Source organism: Schistocerca piceifrons, chromosome 8 (genome assembly GCF_021461385.2).
Source record: "Schistocerca piceifrons isolate TAMUIC-IGC-003096 chromosome 8, iqSchPice1.1, whole genome shotgun sequence".
Classification (NCBI taxonomy): Eukaryota; Metazoa; Arthropoda; class Insecta; order Orthoptera; family Acrididae; genus Schistocerca; species Schistocerca piceifrons.
Window position 1 is genome coordinate 315,977,881 of NC_060145.1, and position 20,587 is coordinate 315,998,467.

General features: G+C 39.0%; 1 protein-coding gene across 2 annotated transcripts in view; it reads left to right on the forward strand.

Moving 5' to 3' along the window:
• The window catches only part of LOC124711462 (dnaJ homolog subfamily C member 10-like), a 110,895-nt gene that overhangs the window by 30,683 nt on the left and 59,625 nt on the right, over positions 1 to 20,587 (forward strand). For both annotated transcript variants that reach the window (XR_007005483.1, XM_047241558.1), the window contains exons 7-8: positions 16,901 to 17,119; positions 19,277 to 19,619. Coding sequence is in view for 1 of the 2 variants with exons in the window: in XM_047241558.1 (XP_047097514.1) it covers positions 16,901 to 17,119; positions 19,277 to 19,619 (562 nt within the window). In the remaining variant the exon portion in view is untranslated. The remainder of the gene's footprint in view (positions 1 to 16,900; positions 17,120 to 19,276; positions 19,620 to 20,587) is intronic.

Sequence of the window (20,587 nt, forward strand, 5' to 3'; positions counted from 1 at the left end):
TCATCACAATTTGAATTTAGAGTAGTATAACTTTCTTACCTTTATTGGTCGTTGTTGCACGCTCGTGGTCTAGTGATGAATTTCGCCATCCGCTGCTTGTAAAATCAGTTTGAGGTCCAGGGTGTGTATTCTGCTGCATAAGAACTGACACACATTTAAACTTCCAACTTTTATTTTGTAAATGCTGATCGTGATGATATTCAATAATTTTCAATGTAACAGCTTTTCCAATACATCATTTCGTTCCCTCTATCCTTGACCTTCTCAAAGCAAGCATATTACAAGACATCTCAACACCAACTGGCCATTGTCTCTACACCCGCCAACAACCGGCTCCTTTTCACGGAGCTTACAAACTGTGCAGTACTGCCAACCTTGGTTGTGTATCGATATTTTACACATCGCACGTATACATATATGAAAAACGTAGTATGAAAAATGAAAAGTCTTTATAATATAGTTCTGTGGCAATATACCTCACAGTTGTCCTCATATTAACAGTTTTGTAATATTTCAGTTTTTGTTTACATAGTTAAAGTTCACTTGCTCCTTCAAGTTGATTGACGGCACCTCACACCTTGCCAGCCGGTGGTATCGGTATGTGGCAATTGGTTCCTGTAGAAATTTATAACCTCTAAGAACCTAAGCAGCTCTTGGTAGTTGTTGAGAGGTGGGAGGAGGTGAATCTCTTCAGTTTTCTCAGAGGTAGGACATAACCCAGACACCTCAACGTGGTGTCCACAAAGTTCACACGGGGTTGCTGAAGTTGGCAGTTGTCACGCAGGTGGTTGTTATGGTCTTGCTCATTTTGCGAAAAGAAAAACAACTTCGCCTGTTATGATAGGTGACTGTTGTATGACAGAGCCCTAATTGGCATTCAGGGTACTAGAGGGGGTGGGGGAGGTCACAACCTGGTCATTCTGGCCATCGTTGGGTAGTTCATGGCAGTGTGGAACCTCGGGGCAGCTCGGTCAAGATCGTACAAAATCGTTTTTGGTGCAGGTATACTGGGCACTGACCGCAACGTTGTGCTGTTGATTGTTAATTAGAATGCAGTGTTGTGATTATGCATGTGTTCTATCTGTGAGTTTAAACTCCGGAGGTGCTTCCTCGTGCACTATAATTGCTGTTCTGGATGTTCTCTGTCAATTTTAGGAGCCAAAGTGGCCTTAGCGTAGAATCAGGCAGTACCGTTGGATCACTTACAACTCGCAGGCAGCACCAGAGTGAAGACGGTGTGCTTTTGCTCAACATAGTCTCATTGATGATGAGCTGTAGCTGCTGTTCAGTTATTGTAGCAGCTGTTCAGTTGTTGTAGCAGTAGTGCCTTGGCAGTTTCGCATTTGTGAGAAACTGGAACATCTGAGAGCAAGTTGCTAATAAGGCTTGCACTGTCTTCTAGGTGGCTAAGAAGAATGGCAAACTTCTCGTTGTCTCCAATGATGCCACTAGCTTACGTCAAACACTTGGTGAGGGCAAACCACATCATAGGAGAATTCGTGCAGTCGAGGGCAAACCACATCACGGGAGAATTCGTGCAGAACAACTATAGTTTCAGACGGTGGTGGATGGTATGATGGCCATCAGTGGTTTGGTTGTAAGGCACCATCATGAGGTGGGCAGGGCATGGTGTGGCAGGTGTGGAAGTGTCGATGCCCAAGACAGGCAGGAAATGTGACACAACGTAGGGAGGCGCATGACGAGCCAATTCCTGTCATGGTGCGGGTGGTATCGACGTCACATGGCAATGTGTGTATAGAACTCTGGTGGCTGTTCAAAGAACGGCTGCGCATTTTGAGGGAAGTTCCAGGTCCGATGCAGTAGGTATGACTTTCCTAATGTTAGATGTCTGAGGCAGTGGAAAATATAGATGAGAGTGCGCTTGAGGTCAAGGCACCGTAAATTAGAAGGTAAGTGTGGTCCTTTTATTATCCAGCGACACAGTCAGTGGGTTGTATGAATAAAAATGAGAACATTCTCCAGAGTTGATACTCAGAGCAAAAGAACATTCTCAAAGAAAGTTTCAGTTTCGTATGAACAAAAACTAGGAAGCATAATCTCTGACCCAGGAGTACTTTCTCTCTACCTCCTCCCCTTACTGAGTAAGTTCTCAGCAAAGAGATTAAAATCTAACATATTTGGTTCTTAGTTTGTTTCGTTTGCGTGTGTTTTGTGATACCGAAAGTTTTTCTCACGTTATTTCTGTGCCAAAATGGAAGATTCAGAATTAGCCTTGTGAACATTATTAAAGATTATCCAGTAATCATCGGTATGTTGTGCAAAACAAAACAGGCTATTATCACATTGGGGATTTTTGTTTGGGCAAGCCTTATTTTATTTTGCAGAATTTGGAAATGCCTTTTTACCTGTCCAAAGCACCATTCAATTATCACCCTTTCCTTAGAGTGAAGTCTGTTGTACGCCCTCTCATTGGGTGTTTCGAGATTTTGAAATGGTGTCATTAACCACGTTGCAATGCCATATCCTTCATCTCCTAAAATTAGGGCGTTGCACTGGTTCTCTCACAATATACGACACACATTTGAGTTTCTCCATATCCTAGCATCATGTACAGACCCAGGCCATGAAGCATCAACACTTGTAAACATTTCACTGTTATCACATGTCCCTGCACGTTTATAGGTTCATTAATGTTTCTTGAAATCGGATCGACAACTGTGTTTTTCTGTTAACCTGTTGCAGAACATATGAAAACGTTAGTGATACTGTAGTCTGGTGCATTCCCAAGTCTTCTCCTACACCAATCCGAAAGCCTGGATCCGATAAATAGCACAAAAATGTTTTCATTTTGCATTCATTGGAAAGGGTGCCTCCTCCTCTTTCGTGATTTTCCGGAAGAAAGTAATTTGCCAGCCAATTAATGTTTTCACTGTTAAATCTATACAAACTTCTACGGTTCCTTTCTTCTGTGTTCTTGCGTACTACGTATATCTTTTTTTGCCTTTCAAAAAAGATAAATTCTGCCATTTTCACTAAAAACACTTGGTAACGCTTAACTACAACACAACTTACTCAGCTCGAAGTATGGTACGGAGTTCACTCACAAAAACAGAGAATGTTCTCCGCTTGTGAGAAACTTCTCTGGTTTCATTCATACGAAATAGGAGAATATTCTGTGCTTTGAGCAACTTCCCCCACCCTTCAACCCACACTGAGAACATACTCAGGTGAAGTATATTCTCAGACTGGCTTTATTCATGCCAATCAGGGAACTGTCTTCAAACTTCTGAGTGTAAAATATATTCTCCGTTTTAATCATATTACTCAGTATCTCGTGGAGTTCATGTGGACATGCACTCATTCATGACGCGACCGACATGGCCGTGAAGTCACTAGAACTGGAAGGCAGTGATATCTGGCCTTGCCGAGGTGAGCTCATGAAAAACATGTTCTCAGAGTCCATAGTTAGTTTTGGTGCTGGGTGTGGGTAATGCACATGCGAAACATGGTGCTGAAACGGAAGCCAGTCGGTTGTGATGCCTGGCATGGTTGGTGCAACTGGGATATGAGGACATCATAGTCTGACTTGTGGAATTCGCGTTTAGTCACAATGGTTAGAACTGGATTTGGAAAATCGGAATGCATTGGTACTAAAAGATGATGCAAATTTTGATCCTGCGGTCTGCTGGCAGGTGGGTGATGAAGCAGAGTGATGGAATAATGTGGTGCAGGCCATTGTTGATAAATTGTAATGGCACTTTGGAAGGTGTCTGCACAGTTCAGGTCATTAAAGCAAGTGTCATAACACTCATAATAACTAGCACTGGAACACACAATGTTTTGTCCTATGTGCAAAGGTCGAAGTCACAGAGATTAACGTTTGTTATGGAGGCTGGCAGCCATTGTTTATTATGATTCTCTGCATCACTTTTGTCTAAAGTACCAGCAAGAGATTGAGTTGATGTCAAAAATATGTTAAACCTGTAATGTTTATTGTGAAGTCACTTGGTAAATTTGACATAGTTCACTACTTGACATAGACGGCGATGTGAAGTTTTGTCTGATGATGAGGAGGTTGCTCGGAAGATGTGATGAAAAATGAAGGCATTGTTGCTGTGTCATTTTGCATTGTAGTGCCGTCCAAGCCTTGGTGGATATTTAGTGATTTTGTGCGTGGAATGTTTGTGGCATTCACGAGCACTTGTTGAGATATGTTGTCAGTATTGCTGAATAAATAGTGATGTTGTACCATCTGTAATGGCAGCAGTCTTGACGGCGTAACTGATACAGCAGATTTTTGAGTTAACGGCAAAATCGTGGTGTGACGCAGAAATTTGGGGTCACCGCTATGGGGGAATATTGTACCTCCGGGGGTATTGTACCAGAAGTGTGATAGCAGAATAGTGGCATGCCATAGAAATATGATTTCCTCACTATTTATTACGTAGCACTATGTACATAACACCTGTAATTGTTACAAGCTTACACATCATACTAACTTTCCTTGCCTTCTTGGGCAGTCCTTTTCTCCAGTTAGAGATGTTATGCCACTACAACGTAAATACAAGATTGTTGGTTCATTCTGCATATTTTTACTCCCTGTTGTCTTATGGAATTCTCTGCTAGGCCAACACACCGTAACTAAATGAAGTATATATTCAGCACAAGCTAGAAGAATGAAAATTATGTAAATTGAATATTCACTCATCTTATACAAGGTGTTCGGAAATTCCTGTTAACAACTTCCAGGATTTGTAGAGGGGGGTGAGTACATAATATTTGGAATAGGAACCATGTGGAAATGTACCGTCTCTGTGCTGTAGCTGTTTGAAGACATGTTTGCTAGATAGGTCTTCAACAGGATAGTCGTGGTGGGGACTGGTTATGTTGAATCAGATGATGTCATTCGATGTCCATTCTACCTCTCTGACATGGTTCGAGCCTCATTCATCTGTCAGTGCGTGTTAGCATGTGATTCAGTACACATTTGCAGAATACACCAACATGATCCTGCCGAATGGTGAAGTTCACAGTAATGGAAGAGCTGCATGTTGCCTTTATCAAGATCGTTCTCAACATCTGACTCCATCACATACTCTTTTCCCCTCACAGTCAGCAGGAGTGCCTGTGGTACTCCAAGGAGATGCCGCACACCCAAGTTACAAAGGGTGTTCAAAAAGTTTTCCACAGTTGTCTCTAATTTTTTTATTTTTTGCAGGAGGAGAATGTAATCTTTTGTGAACATACTTGGAACATTTCGCTATACATTGAGCCTACTCAATGTAGCCTCCACCAGCTGTGACACATTTGGCCCAAAGTTCTTTCCAAGATGTAAAGGCACTTCGGTAAAATTCTGGGCATTGACTTTTACACCATCACTTGACCCAGGAAATAAGGTCTTTCTCACTATCAAATGTTTTACTGTGCAGGTGGGCCTTCAGACAAACAAAGAGGTAAAAATCAGACGGAGCAAAGTCTGGGCTGTAGGGAGAATGAGAAACAATTTTCCAACCCATTTTCCTGATTTTCTCCTGCGTCATAAGGGTTGTATGGGGTTTGGCATTCCCATGGTGTAGTCTGATGAGCTGACCCTGAAGCTGTGGCCTGTGGGCCTTGATGGCTCATCCCAACTTGTCCAATGACAAACAGTAATGGTCCTGGTCAATTGTGGAGTCATGTTCCAAAAAGTCAATGAAAATGACACCACACTGATCCCAGATGGAGCAAACCATCACCTTTCAGCCTGCTGTTCGTGAAAGTCTTGGTTTCTTCTTCCAATAGGAAACCCGATGATATAGGTTTGTTTTACAAAAATTATTGATGTAGGGACGTAAATGGTGTGGCAAAGTGTGTCTGTGTCAGACTAAAACTCATCAATCCATCCTAGGATTTTTTGTCACTATCACTCATTTCGTCTCTGGCAATAACTTATTAATGTCAAGTTGTGGAATGGTTCAGAGTCCACATTAAACTGTAGCTTCCCCTCTATATTGAGTAAGTCAGTTCAAATGTTGTAGAAAGATAAGCACTGTATTATTTAGACTAACCTTTGAGGTTGAAGAGAACTTTAATTTACTAAGAGGCAAATGACAGCTTTTAATACAATAATGTAACTGAGGAAGCAAAAGCTTCTTTCATATCAGTATTTTTCCATCTTAGGTTAAATTTATTTGGCACCAGCAAAAATATTTTTAAACAGGAGAGTGATAATCTATTGTTAATACCATGTAGAAGTTGAGCTTTTAAAGAGTTGTTTGTCTTTAGTTAATGTACATTCTGGGTCTTTGGACATCTTTGAAAGTTCTTGATAACATCTATGGAACGCAATGAATGATGTGAGAAATGCAGGGTGTATCAAAAAGAATCATCCATATACAATGAATTTTGTTTTTTGATGAACAGGAAACTCAAAAAGTATTCAGTATACCCCCTTGAGATGCACAGCATATATCAGTGCGGTATTAAAATTGTTCCCAAACTGCAGGGAGCATGCTTGAGTTACAGCTTCCACAGCTGCTGTTAAGCAATGTCTCAGTTCATTCATTGTTGTTGGTAATGGAGGCACAGAAACAGTCTTTTTTATAAACCCCCACAAGAAATAATCACATACAGTTAGGTCCGGTCACCAAGGAGGCCAGTAATGTAATGCTGAATCATTTGGTCCAGTGCGACCAATCCATCATTCAGTAATCCTTTGATTTAAAAATTCCTGCCCTTCCAAATGCCAGTGTGGTGTGGTGCCCCATCCTGTTGGTAAATGAATTCGTTCAAATCAGTCTCCAACTGTGTGAAAAGACAGTTCTCAACTTATCGAGATATGCGCTTCCTGTAACAGTGTTCTCAGCAAAGGAGAATGAAACTACACAAAACGCATTAAATTTTAGAGAGTTCCTCTCTTGTTGTACAACTTCATGTGGTTGTTCCATACCCCATATTCTCACATTATGATTATTCACCTTTCTATTTAAAAATGGTATATTGCCTCGTCACTAAACATTAAGCATGGAAGAACACTGTCTTCCTCGATATTGCCAAAAACGAAATTACAGAACTCTACACCTTGTTGTTTGTCAGTTTCATGAAGAGCTTGCAGCAGCTGAATTTTGTATGGGTTCATGTGTAAATGTTAACGCAACATACACCAGACAGACATTGGGGGCATGTTGATCTGTCGAACTGCATGGCAAATGGATTTCTGTGGACTCCTTGTGAAATATGGAGGATGCATTCAACTTCTGCATCAGACACTTGGGGACAATCCTGTGATTTGCCTTTACACAAATAACTTGTTTCTCGGAATTGTTCATGCCATCATCTAATGGTTTGTGCTGTAAGAGGAATGACACCATACCTAGTACAAGAGTCTTACTGAACAGTTATTACTCCCCCACAATGCACAAAACGTAGACCGCAGAACACTTTCTGTTGTCCCAACATAATTTTTACTAGAACCAAAGTGGGTACACACTGTTGCTACCTATCATGAACCATGTGAAGCTCGAGAGTTTGCTCTTTCCAACAGTACGTTGTTAATGCACAGGGTTGCCACAAATTCTGGTAATCAGGAATTTTAAACGTGTCAAGGAAATCTGGAAAAAAAAAAAAAAAAAAAAAAAAAAAAAAAAAAAAAAAAAAAAAGACTGGAAAAATCTCGTTTTTGTCTCAGTAGGTGAAATCATTTGTTTACTGTGATGTCATGCATCATCGCTGGCTGGGGGCAGCTGAGTTCGTGCACCGCTTCCCTACTCCCTCATTCTTACTGCTTCTTGCCTTTTTACCACTCCCCTCAGCCTGTAGTCTGTGCTGCCAACACTTCGTGCTGCTAGCCTAGCAGCTGCCAATGAGACTCACGGAGGTGTGAGGAGTTGTTTGTTTGGATCTGATTCTCGGAGACTGTTGGCACAGCAGTCGGAGACAGGTAATGTGTGCATGAGTTGTGTCTGAGTGATTGTGTGAATGTGTTTGTGCTCTCATTTTCTGACAAAGACTGTGGCCAAAAATTTAGTTGTGAGAGTGTGATTGTCTTTTCCGTGTGCCTGTCTGCAGCTCAGCAATCATCTAGACCATGAGTTTCTACCTATCCTCATTAGTATTGATTCTCAGGGTATTTGCGCAAAGTTATCTGTTGTGTCGATTAATCATCACAATTTACATTAGATCAGAATCAATTCAATTTTTGTTCCATAGACCCAAAAAATGAGATGATTTTCATGGGTGTGGAAAATGTCAAAAAATATAACATAAAAAAGTATAAAACATTTGAATATAATACTTAATGCCGTGATCACTTGTCAGGAGATTGTCAAAATAGGTGAATACATTACAGTAAACTGTAACTGCTAATATTTGAAGAATTAATACAATTAATAAAATGTTGTCGTGCTCTTTTAATAAATTTATTATACACAAAATATCTAATCTTGACTGTTGTGACCGGGTGCTGTCAAAACTGAAATCTAACGGGCATTTTTACTTACCGTATTTACTTGAATCTAAGCCGCACTCTAATCTAAGCCGCACCTGAAAAATGAGACTCGAAATCAAGGAAAAAAAATTTTCCTGAATGTAAGCCGCACCTGAAGTTTGAGACTTGAAATCCAAGGGGAGAGAAAAGTTTCAGGCCCCACCTTCAAATCGAAACAAAGTTGGTCCATTGTAATATGAGAAACAATTTAGGTCGGATGAATGACGATACAGCTACAGTAGTTTGGTTCGAGTCATAAGTTTAGCAGTTAAGCTTTACCAGGTAGCCATTGCTATGCGTCAGGCGCTCCGTCCATATTTATACGGGTACCCTTCCTTTTTCACTTGATTGCTGCTCACGGCATGGCTTGCTTTTGTGCACACTACTGCCGCTTACAATTAAAAAAAAAAAGAGAGAGAGAGGAATCGTCTCATTGGCGAAACAATGGCAAGAACTGCTATTTGTTGTTACTTACACTACAGCTGTCTTTGATAATGATCAACAAGAATCAAATAATAGACTGCGTATGATAGAAGATGTTCTGAACGAGAGTTTAGCGAAAATTTTTCTCCGTTTGAAAATCTTTGCAGATGCCTCTTTAGTACCTTACACTCTGCACAGAAATTAGTCATCTTAGATTTAAAAATCTAGTCAACTGCTGTGCTTCATTTCTGACTGTATCACTATTAGGCATAAGAATAATACGAATATAAACATGATATGATATGTATATTCTTCCGCGTTTGCTGTTGTCTCACTCTAGTTCCATAGTGTATTAGACGGACAGGATTTAAATGAGATAGCAGCAAACATGAAAGAATACGTGGAAAAATGTTTCTATTCGTATTATTCTTGTGGCGAAGAGAATACTGCATGTGATTCACAATTCATAAAAGTTTCTATTAGCAACCATCTCTTCTCACAGGTAGGAAAAAATTCAGAACGTAGAGTTGGCCATATTGACAAACATCCCAAACAGTCTTGTGAGTCGGATTTTCGTAGGACATTCAAATGCTGCTACATTCGAAGATGAACAATACGGAATTTGTATTTACTTCGTTGGATAATGTATAAAAATGCAATGGTTGAAACTCAGGGCAGAGAAAAAAAGCTCGTCTTCCACCTTTGTTTTAAAATTTATTTACTGACGCAGATGGTTTTGCACCAATATTTATCTTTGTGCCTGCAAAGCATGCCTGTGTAGTGCTACATATATTCGATGGCAGAAGTTAGTTGTGTCGCCACCTACCAACATTTTTCAGACCTTCCGCTTACTTTGCACTCGATTCTAAGCCGCAGGCAGTTTTTTGGATTACAAAAACCGGAAAAAAAGTGCGGCTTAGATTAGAGTAAATACGGTAAGCTGGTCTTACAGTCTCTGTTAAGATATTCATCTATATAGCGGAAGGAGTTACCTATCAAAAAATCTTCCAAACTTTGTTTAAACTGTGCTTTATCTGAAACCAGGTTTTTAATGGTTGCTGGCAGTTTATTGAAAATGTATGGTCCTGAATATTGGACCCCTTTTTGGACCAAGGCAAGTGATTTTAGGTCTTCATGTAGATTTTTCTTATTCCTAGTATTGATACTATGTGTTGAGCTATTGGTTGTAAATAGAGATATGTTACTTGCAACACATTTCATTAAGGAATAAATATACTGAGAAGCAGTGGGTAGAATACAAAGTTCCTTGAACAGATTTCTACATGATGCTCTTGAATTTACGCCACAAATGATTCTTGTTACATGCTTTTGCATGCTAAAAACTTTTGCTCGGTTTGACTAGTCACCTCAGAATATGATCCTGTATGACATAATAGAATGAAAGTAAGCAAAGTATGCAAGATTTTTTATATTTATATCCCCTACACCTAACATCATTCTCATTGCAAATACAGACTTTTTTAGGCACTTCAAATTCTGTGGTATGCCTTTCCCAACTGAATTTATTATCAAGTTGTAATCCCAGAAATTTAACACTGTCAGCCTCTTCGATCTGCATGTCTTCACATGTTATAATGCTGAAAGGAAATCTCTTACCAGTTCTGAACTGCATATTGTGAGTCTTTTCAAAGTTTAATGATAGTGAATTAACTTTAAACCATTTATTAATGTCACTGAAAAATTGATTAGCAGCTGTTTCTTAATCTGTACTTGACTTGCTACTTATTTCAATGTTTGTATCATCTGCAAACAAAACAAACTTAGCATCTGGCAATGTGACCAACGAGACGTAATTAATCTACACAAGAAGAAGTAACAGACCCAAGATGGTACTTTGAGGAACACTACATGTAATTAATTTCCTGTCAGATGAAGACTGACTGCTTACTGCACAGTTATTTCACAGTGACACCCTTTGTTTCCTTTTAGATAAGACTCAAACCGTTTTGCAGCACTGTCGGTGACACCATAATATTTAATTTACTTAGGAGTTGCTGTGGTTCAACAGTCAAAGGCTTTTGACAGGTCACAGAAAATGTCAGTATTCTCTGATTTATTATCTAATGAATTAAGTACATTTTCAGTGTAAATGTAAACAGCTTTCTCTATATCAAAACCATTAAGAAACCCAGACTGTGACTTGGGCAATATATTATTTGCAGTCAGATGCTTAAGGAGACACTTGAACACAACCTTTCCAAATATTTTTGAAAAAGCTGGCAAAAGTGAAATTGATCAATAGTTTTATGGTATCTCTTTATCCCCCTTCCTGTAGAGAGGCTTAACTTAAGCATATTTTAGCCAGTCTGGAAATGTTCCACTGATAAGAGATTGATTACACAAATAACTTAAGATAAACAACTCGCATGAGCACTCTTTGATTAACTTTGTTGATATGTTATCATACCCACTAGAATATTTAGATTTTAAGGATTTTATGATGGATGCTACTTGTTTGGGAGACATGAGTGTTGTTTCCATTTTACTGAAGTTCTTTTTAAAGACTGGTCTGATACTCCATTGCACTGTTTACTGAACCTGATAACCCCAAGCTTCAGTAACAGAAATAAGGTACTTGTTTAAGAGGTTTTCGGAAGGATGACGGTTCAATCCCGCGTCCAGCCATCCTGATTTATGTTTTCCATGATTTCCCTAAATCGCTCCAGGCAAATGCCGGGATGGTTCCTTTGAAAGGGCACGGCCGACTTCCTTTCCCATCCTTCCCTAATCCTATGAGACCGATAACCTCACTGTTTGGTCTCTTCCCACAAACAACCAACCAATCAACACAGCATGCACTTGTTACCAATGCCTCATTTATTTTTAGAGCTGTCTGTCCCTCTTCCCTTTTGGCCCCACTTTGTCTCTGTCTGCACTGTATCCCATACAGATTTTTTTTATTATTTTGTTGCCTGATGTGATTAACTTTTTCTCATAATAAAGCTGCTTCGTTTTCTGGTTTACTTGCTTCAATATTTTGCAGTATTCTTCGTAATGCATCACAATGCTAACATCAGAGCTGTTCCTAGATAGTAGATACAGTCTCCTTTTTGTCCCATGTGATATCCTTATTTCTTGTGTAGTCCATGATTTATTTTTTGACTTCTGTGTGATTTGAGCTACCTTTAGAGAAAAACAGTTTTCAAAAGTAGAAGTAGCTTTATTAATGGATGCTTTGTATTTTCCATTTGAGTCAGAAGTATTGTAAACATCTTTGCAGTCAATGTCTTCATGCAGTTTCCTGAATTTCACAGTTTTTGACTGATTTATTACCCCCCTGTACTCAGATTTAATAGATTTTTTTATCCTGACAAGTTTCAACATTTAACACAAGATGTGACATGTCGTGATCAGATAGCCCATTTGCTATTGGTTTTGTGATATGACTCTTTTCGCTTAATTTGTCTACAAAGATATTATCAACAGCAGTCTCAGAGCATTTACATATTATGGTTGCATAGTTCACAGTACAAACTAAATTGAATGACAGAGTTACTGATTGCAATAATTTTTCACCAATGGAGCTTTTCATTTTTTTTTTTTTTTTTTTTTTTTTACTGTGAGATGGAACAACAGAGCCTCCAGATTCTTTATGAAGAAGTTAAAATTTCCTGAAGGTGATATGTATGTGCTTACTATTACAAACAACTTATTTTGAAATACACTACTGATGCACAGGCTTCTAACTGCTGCTGTGAGCAAAATTTATTAACATCAATATTCTTGAAATCAAAACAGTTTCTGACAAATGTGGAAACTCCTCCTTTTTCCATATTGTCTCTACAGAAGGAAGAAGCTAACTTGAATCCTGTAACATTTAACATATCTATCACTTGATGTTCAGAGAGGCAGATTATATCAGTTGGTTTGCTGAACTCTAATTCTTCAACACAAATAAGCAACTCATAAAGCTTATCCCTTAGTCCTCAGATATTCTGATGCAATAAGGATAACTGATTTTGTACACTTGCTGAATTAAAACTGGATGAATGTAATTGTCCTGTCAATTTTTGGGTATCTCTAGTTTCAGTCAGAGGCTGTCTGCATGAATGATGTTCATTAAAATTTGCTTTCTGACTGCCTTTTTTATCAGTGTGAATGTCATGTTCAGCCTGTCTCTGAACATCTTTAGTTTCTGCCCTCCCTACCCCAAAAAACTGCTGTTCTGTCCCTTGTAAAAACTTGTGATAGTGCCCACATTAAGTTATTTACTATTAGCCAAGACAGTCTTCCCCTTCCCTTTCCTGTTGAGGTGAAGGCCATATAGTCCTACCTACAAATAGTCAACAGAAACCACACCGATATGAGACCCCATACATGATCCAAGCAACCTTTCCACTTCTAAATTGACTCTCCTAACAGAAGAGTTTAAATGTGGACCATCACGGTGCCTCAAGATACAAGGCCAACAACAGTAAGTTTCATTGATGAAGCTATCTTTACCAGGTCACTCTAAATTGAATAATTAGGGCTCCTGTCTTATGCTGTCCCCCCCCCCCCCCCCCCTCCCTCCATCCCCACCCACCCACTATTACCTACCACAGTGTCTTCCTTTGTGAAGTCTTTGCAAAGTGAACCTACATTCTCTAGAATCTGAACCAGACTTGCACTAGGTTTAAAAAAACTTGAGTTGTGGTAACCTGACCCTAGTTCATCCTGCAACAATTGGCCAACACCTCTACCATGTGAACTATTTAATGGCAAAAATTTCTTCTTCACAAATTTTCTGGCTTCTTACTTTTCAAACACTTTCTGAAAGTTTGTTGTGTCCTATTTACTCCTACATCTGTTTGTGGCTCATCAGTTTCCAACTGTGACAACAGATCAAATCTGTTTTCGACATTCACAACAACACTGTCTGAGAAAGTTCTATTTTTACTTCTTCTATAACCTGTTGTCACTTCCCACCTCTTTTTTCCCTTCTCCCCTCTTAACTAGCCTCATTTCATCAGCATGGTGTCTGTGACATGTGAATAGCTGGTCACACAAATAAATTTCTGTAACAGGCCAAAACAGCAGCCCATTTCTGAGGGTATCTCTAACAGATTGGGCCTCTCTAACAGATTGGGCCTACCCATCTGAAGCCCATCGTTTCTTACTAATGTACAAGTGCTGGCCGTCGTATCTAGTCTCAAAGATCTGCCCGCAAACCCGGTCTGTTTGTGTGTGGCGTAATGCGGCAGATTTTTGCAGTTTATCCATGGACCCAGGACTCTGGTGCTTCTTGGCACGTCATAGGCTGTGGGTGATGGATTTCAGGAATTGTGATTACATCACTGCAAGTACATTGTACAGTGTGGCGTTTTGTAGACATTTTATTTATTCTAGTACATTTTGGCACTTCGAAAGTAGTTCATATATTATAAAGTATGGGCGATAAGAAGAAGAAAATTGTGGCAGTCACAGGCAGTCTGTGTGCTATGTTCTCACATATTTCTTGAAAGAAAAACCACACAATACCTGTGAAATAATACATAACACAATGAATAATATCTGATAGTAACAAACATAGTAGAACCAATGTTTTATTGGTGGTCACCTATAGTGTTCATTTATACAACTCTTTCCTGCCTTATACACTTCTTTCAAGAGACCTACTTTTTTCTGAGGTTGTTTCGAAGGTATTTTAAATCTGTCTTGTGACTCCAACAAGTGCATATTCTTCTCACCAAATGTGTTTTGTTTTATTGAAATAAAATAACATCAGTAATCTTAAAGAAGCGCACATACCATCTGGCTTGCTTTCTCCATCTAAAAACAGTTCATTACAAAAGATGCGGATTTTTAGTACTTAAGATTTTTGCTCACGTGTTTACAAAATACAGAAGTCCTTACATTTTTTTGACAACTTATGTCTTTACATACTCTTGAGATCTTAAAATTTATCAGGGAAAAATGCTAAAACTTGTCTGGAAATCGGAGATATCAGGGAATTTCACTTGGAGAAACTTGTGGCAACCCTAATATCTCAAACAACTTGGTTTTTTAAAATCAGGTAATATTTTTTTATACACCCTGTATATTAGGAAGGAGATAAGAAACACTTTAATCATTTTCTTACCATCTTGAAGCATGGTATTAGTTTTTGACCATTTATTCTGGAGAGTTCAAACTCACTAATCATTCACACTGTGTGCTTCTGCAGTTAACTAACTGTAATTGTTTTATTACTTAATTAAAATAAACCTTGACTGAGTGTTATGAAGGTTCTGCAAATATTTCCTGAATAAGGAGCTTAAAATTTCAGCATTCCAGCACATTCATAAATATCGCATTCATAAATATTGTAAGAGTTAGTTTCCCATTTCCTATCTCCTGCATAATATTTCACACTCTTGACCGCTTTTTTCATTTCACTACCATCCATTTCTCCCTCCCTGTGTGTGTTCGATTTTTTTGTTCTTGTACCCGGTGTCTGGGAAGTAAGGATATATTTGAATTTTGCACCGTTTTGTCATATGATGATTGGCAGCCGTGGTTTTTTCATATTTGTTATCTGTGATGCTTCCCAGTAGTAGCCTGATAGCTTTTGTGTGTTGTGCATTGTTCTTTGATGTTTATTTTCATCATGGAGCAGATGACAACTGAGCGTATCCAAATGCTAAAAAGTTATTACAAAAACAATGGAAGTCCCATGGCAACCACTTGTGAATTGTGTGTGACACTTGGACGAATGCTGCTCCAACCGAATCATCATTTTGGAAGTTAATGCAGAAGTTTGAGGTCATGGGCTCTGTTTCAAATATTAAGAAAATGGGACAGGCTCATTCTGTTCAATCTCTCCTCTCTCTCTCTCTCTCTCTTTCTCTCTCTCTCTCTCTCTCTCTCTCTCTCTCTCTCTCTCTCTCTCTCACACACACACACACACACACACACACACACACAAAATGCTGTTGTGTGTGACAATGTAACTGTAAGCCCCAGAAAATTGGTTCACCAACAAGCTGAAAAATTGAATTTATCACCAAGTCACTGCATGAAATCCTTTCAAAAGATCTGAACATGCATGCTTTTGAGATTCAACATACACAAGAGTTGAACCTTGCAGATAATGGAAGAGAGACATCGATTTGCTCAACTCACAACTATGTGGTGTGGGTTCTGGGCAGGAGGAGTGAGTGGCCCATACTTTATTGAAAATGATGAGGCAGCTGCCAGCACTGTGAATGGAAACCATTTACCAAAACATACTTTTTGATTGGTTTTACCCTCTTATTGGTGAAAATGATTTTTGGTTTCAACAATGTGGTGCAACATATCACACTTCATGTGAAACAGTTGCTCTACTGAATGAAAAGTTTCCTCAAAAAATTATCTCTTTGCATGGCAAAAGGAATGGCCTGCCAAGCTCTTGTGATCTTATGCCTTGTGACTTTTTTTGTGGGCGATTTGTGGAATCAAAAGCAGTACATGAACAAACTGCAAACAATACACCAATTGAAGGATGAAATTAAAAGGATTACTAATGGCATCCCACTAGGTGTTTGTGAATGTGTCATCAAGAACTTCAATTAATGCATCGCATCAAGAACTTCAATTAACACGTTGCATGTAGAATGTCAAACACATTGCTCGTTGCTGTGTGCCCTTGGGTGATCGTATGGAGGATATCATTTTTCAAACATAAATGGGAGATGTTACTTAATGTGTTTGTAAAAAATTTAAATTTTCAATACTTTCAATGAAATTTGTGTGTTCTATAGCACTTTAATATTCATCCCTACTTTCTGTACACCCTTTATAACCCTTTAGAATCTCTCTCTCTCTCTCTCTCTCTCTCTCTCTCTCTCTCTCTCTCTCTCTCTCGCACACACTCTTGCTCACATACATGCGCGCGCGCGCGTACACACACACACACACACACACACACACACACACACACACACACACACACACAGTGGTGTATCCACATATGTACTAAGAGTTTTAAATTCTATTTGTAGAGTAAGATGTGACATTAAGCTATAAATTACTTGTGTATAAATGAGAATATTATACATGAGTATTACTTATAGAATGTGTATTTCGTAGGAAGGCTTGGCTCTTGTTGGAGAGGTGAACTGTGTGGTGAGTCATGCATTGTGCCAGGAAGTTTCTGGTGGCCGAACACATCCTATTGGCTTAATTATCTTTTGGAAGAACAAAGACTCATTGTACCCGCTTGACACAGTGACTTCAGCAAAAGATATTACTGAACAGGTGCTTTCATTTCTCCCACATGCCACAGAATTTGATGCTGAGACATTTGAGGTGAGTAGTTTTTAAATCCCTGGTATGTAATGCAAAATTTGTGCAATATTAAGTGCTTAATACTGAGTCAATCCATATAAAATCAACAGATTTTTTAAAACTTTTGCCATGATGCTCCAGATTTTTTTTCTCTCTTCACCGTAGCCATATAGTTAACAAATGCTGCAAACTGTAACAGCCATTGACCATGCCAATGCATTCATTTTTGCTTTTGAAGTATGAAAAAATTGTGAAATTTTCCAAGTGTTTTGAGGAATAAATTTCAGTATTGCTCCAAAAGCATTGACACTATGGAGTTCACTCTGGTATCATTTTAAAGCTCTTGAACTGTGCTTTGATATAATATCAAAACAACGTTACTGAGAGATCAATTTAAACTTTGAAAAATAAAATATTTTTTCTAAATTTGAAAAATTCTCATTATCATTTGTTTGCTCTTGATAAAATTTGAAGATAGAGAAAGGTGGGTTGAAAGGAGAATTAATTTTCAAATATGAGGGTATTTCGGAAAGTAAAGATACACCGTACACCAGAGAAACAGAAGAGTTTTGGCGAGCAAGTTGGCAGTACTGGTGTTAATCTTGAACCGTTAGCTTTCTTCTCGCGGTCGTTTAGCAGTTGAACATTGCTTCTGGTTGGAGTAGGTCGTGTTTAAAATGGCTGCGCCAATTCAGAATCCCGCCAAATGCGAAATGCTCTCCGTCATAAGTTTTCTTCATGCAAAAGGTCAGTGACCAGCGGATATTCAAAAAGAAATTGTTTCTGTTTATGGGAACATTGTGAATCGACAAAATGTAACGAAATGGTGTTGTCATTTCTCTGAAGGTACGACCAATGTTCATGACAAACAAAGAACAGGTCGGCCATCTGTGATCTCTGATGCCCTTCTTTGGAGAACGGAGGAAGCAATTCGTGCGAATAGGTGTCTCACATTAAAAGAATTGCATCAGATCATACCGGACGTGTAAATGACAACTCTTTATGATGTTGTGACTGTCAAGTTAGGGTACAGGAAATTGTGTGCGCGCTGGGTTCCAAAACTGTTAACGGAACCATTCATCAATTGTTGAAATAGCTGGAGTCGGTCAAAACTCCATGAGTCTAAATTGAAAGCTAAAGACAAAGTCACAGAAAATTAAAAATAATATTAGCTTTTGTAATCAAGCATTTATTCATCTGATGAGAGAGAAAAGTGATTGAAGAAAGTGAAACTAATGAGAGACAAATTGAGGAAGTTTCCAAAAACTAAGTTGAAAGAGATGCAGTGACGCAGACATAATTTCACTTTAGATTTGTCTGTTGCCCTGCTCTATCAAGTCGTACTTGCACTGGGGCCCATTTGACTTTTAACTAATCTCAAATTGGTTTCACTTTCTCTTTTGCAGGATAACATACTTCTGTTTCTAGAAGGTACTGTATCTATTTTGTGGCACTCTGTGTGTGTGTCTGTCATTATTGCTATAAGCTGATTAAGAAATTAAAAAAATTGACTGTACTTCCAACGAGTCAGCTATTTTATTTGTTGTAATTCATAATGTTGAATAATTTTTGCTGGATATAGTAATATAGGAATACTGGAACACTTCTAATTATCATGTTTGTCATCCTGTTTTGCAACAACTAAAAATACATTTAGAACTCAAAGTTTGAGAATATTATAAACATATATGAAAAAGGTTTCTGTGCACATAATGCAACAAGTCATTCCAGTAACTGCTTTTCACAGCCCTGATTATTTCCATGACTATCAGAGTAACTTGAACATGTAGTTGTGTGTTTGAGTTTTGTGTCACTCTGTGGTAGGATGATGAACCTTCATTTAAGCAATTTTGTACTTAACTGCATTTGTACTTATTTCCAGTGTGGTTACCTCAGATTTACATTAAAAGCAGGTTTCATAGTTAATGATTACAGATAAAATCCTGTTTGTTGACTGGCTTGTGTGTCATGCAGACAGTCACAATAACCATTGTTCTCGTCTCAAATATTGTCATGTAGGTATCGTAAATGTAATTTGAAACTATTAAATTCTACCTTCCAAGAATTTTTAATACATTTTGTTTGCAGGTTAAAAATTTGTGTCTTCTTTTGATAAAATTTAAAATGACTGAAATGAGTTAATATTCTTACCAAAGAACAACAATTTTTTTTCAACAGGATATGCGTACGCAACTCCGTTTAGATCCAGAGGCACCATTCTGGTTGGTACACTTTTATGCAGGGGTCGAAGATGTAAAGCAGTCATTAGACTTGAAAAGATTGCCCGCGCTTGTTGGGGACATAAAACTTGGCAGGTTCCACTGTGGAAGGGCTGTAGACGCTTGCCGTGCACTACCAGTGTCTCGATATCCACTGTTTGCACTGTTCAAGCCTGGCGGTGGTCATGAAGTGCATCATGGTCGTGAGACAGCATACGATATAGCAACATTTGCCAGACACAGTCGTGCAGCTCCCTACATGCGATCGATAACGCCCGAAGAGTTCCTTCAGCAGACTCAAGGTACACAACACCTAGGAAGTAGAGTTTAAGTGGTATGCTAAACACTTAAACAATGAGGATATGTGTAAGAGTATTTAAATTTAGCTTCAGCTCTTGACTTTTCCATTTTGTGAGTCATGTTCTAGTTGCTCGTCATTGAGTACCCTGTACTCTGATAAGGTATGCTCTCTGGTCATGAGTAACAGAAATTTTAAGACTTTGCACAAATATTGTGTGTGTGTGTGTGTGTGTGTGTGTGTGTGTTTGGGGATGCGCACGTTTGACGTAAAAAAACTATACCACAGTATCAGACACTCGTTTTTTGTCTACGTTGTACATATTGCAGCTTGATAACAGGGGCGACTGACAACTCATACTCAACCCAGAGAACAATTATTGTTTGTTTGGTATGAAGCTTGGAATATTTTTTCTTGTTTGTGAGTAAAATCATGAGGCCCCTGCGGGTTCGGGGGTAAGAATAGGCCTGCGGTATTCCTGCCTGTCATAAGAGGCGACTAAAAGGAGTCTTAATCGTTTCGGCCTTCTGTGATGGTCCCCTCTTGGGTTTGACCTACTTTTTTTTCCAAATTTCCATTGTTAGTGCGTGCCATTTGGGGAAAGATGCCTTACATGATGTTTTCTATTGGTCCATCATGCACCACCATCTTGCATGTTACCTATTGTCGTGTGGCGGGATTTACACCCAACGTCTTCTGGGTTGCCTCCTTTTCGCCTTGTGCGCAATCCCATTCTTAGCGCCCACAACAACTGTGGACCCTTTCAACACCTAAAATCCAGCACGGTAGCCAGTCCGTTGTGGTGGGGTCGTCATGTACCCTCTTGGTGGTAACCCCCTGACCACGCAGGGATCGCACTACAGATGCCAGAGCTGTTTCCTCCCCATGCATGCCAAGGAGTATGTGCCCATCTTGTCTGGGGCACGGGGACTCCGGGCAACGGGATATCGGCCAGGTACCCGTTGCTTTGGC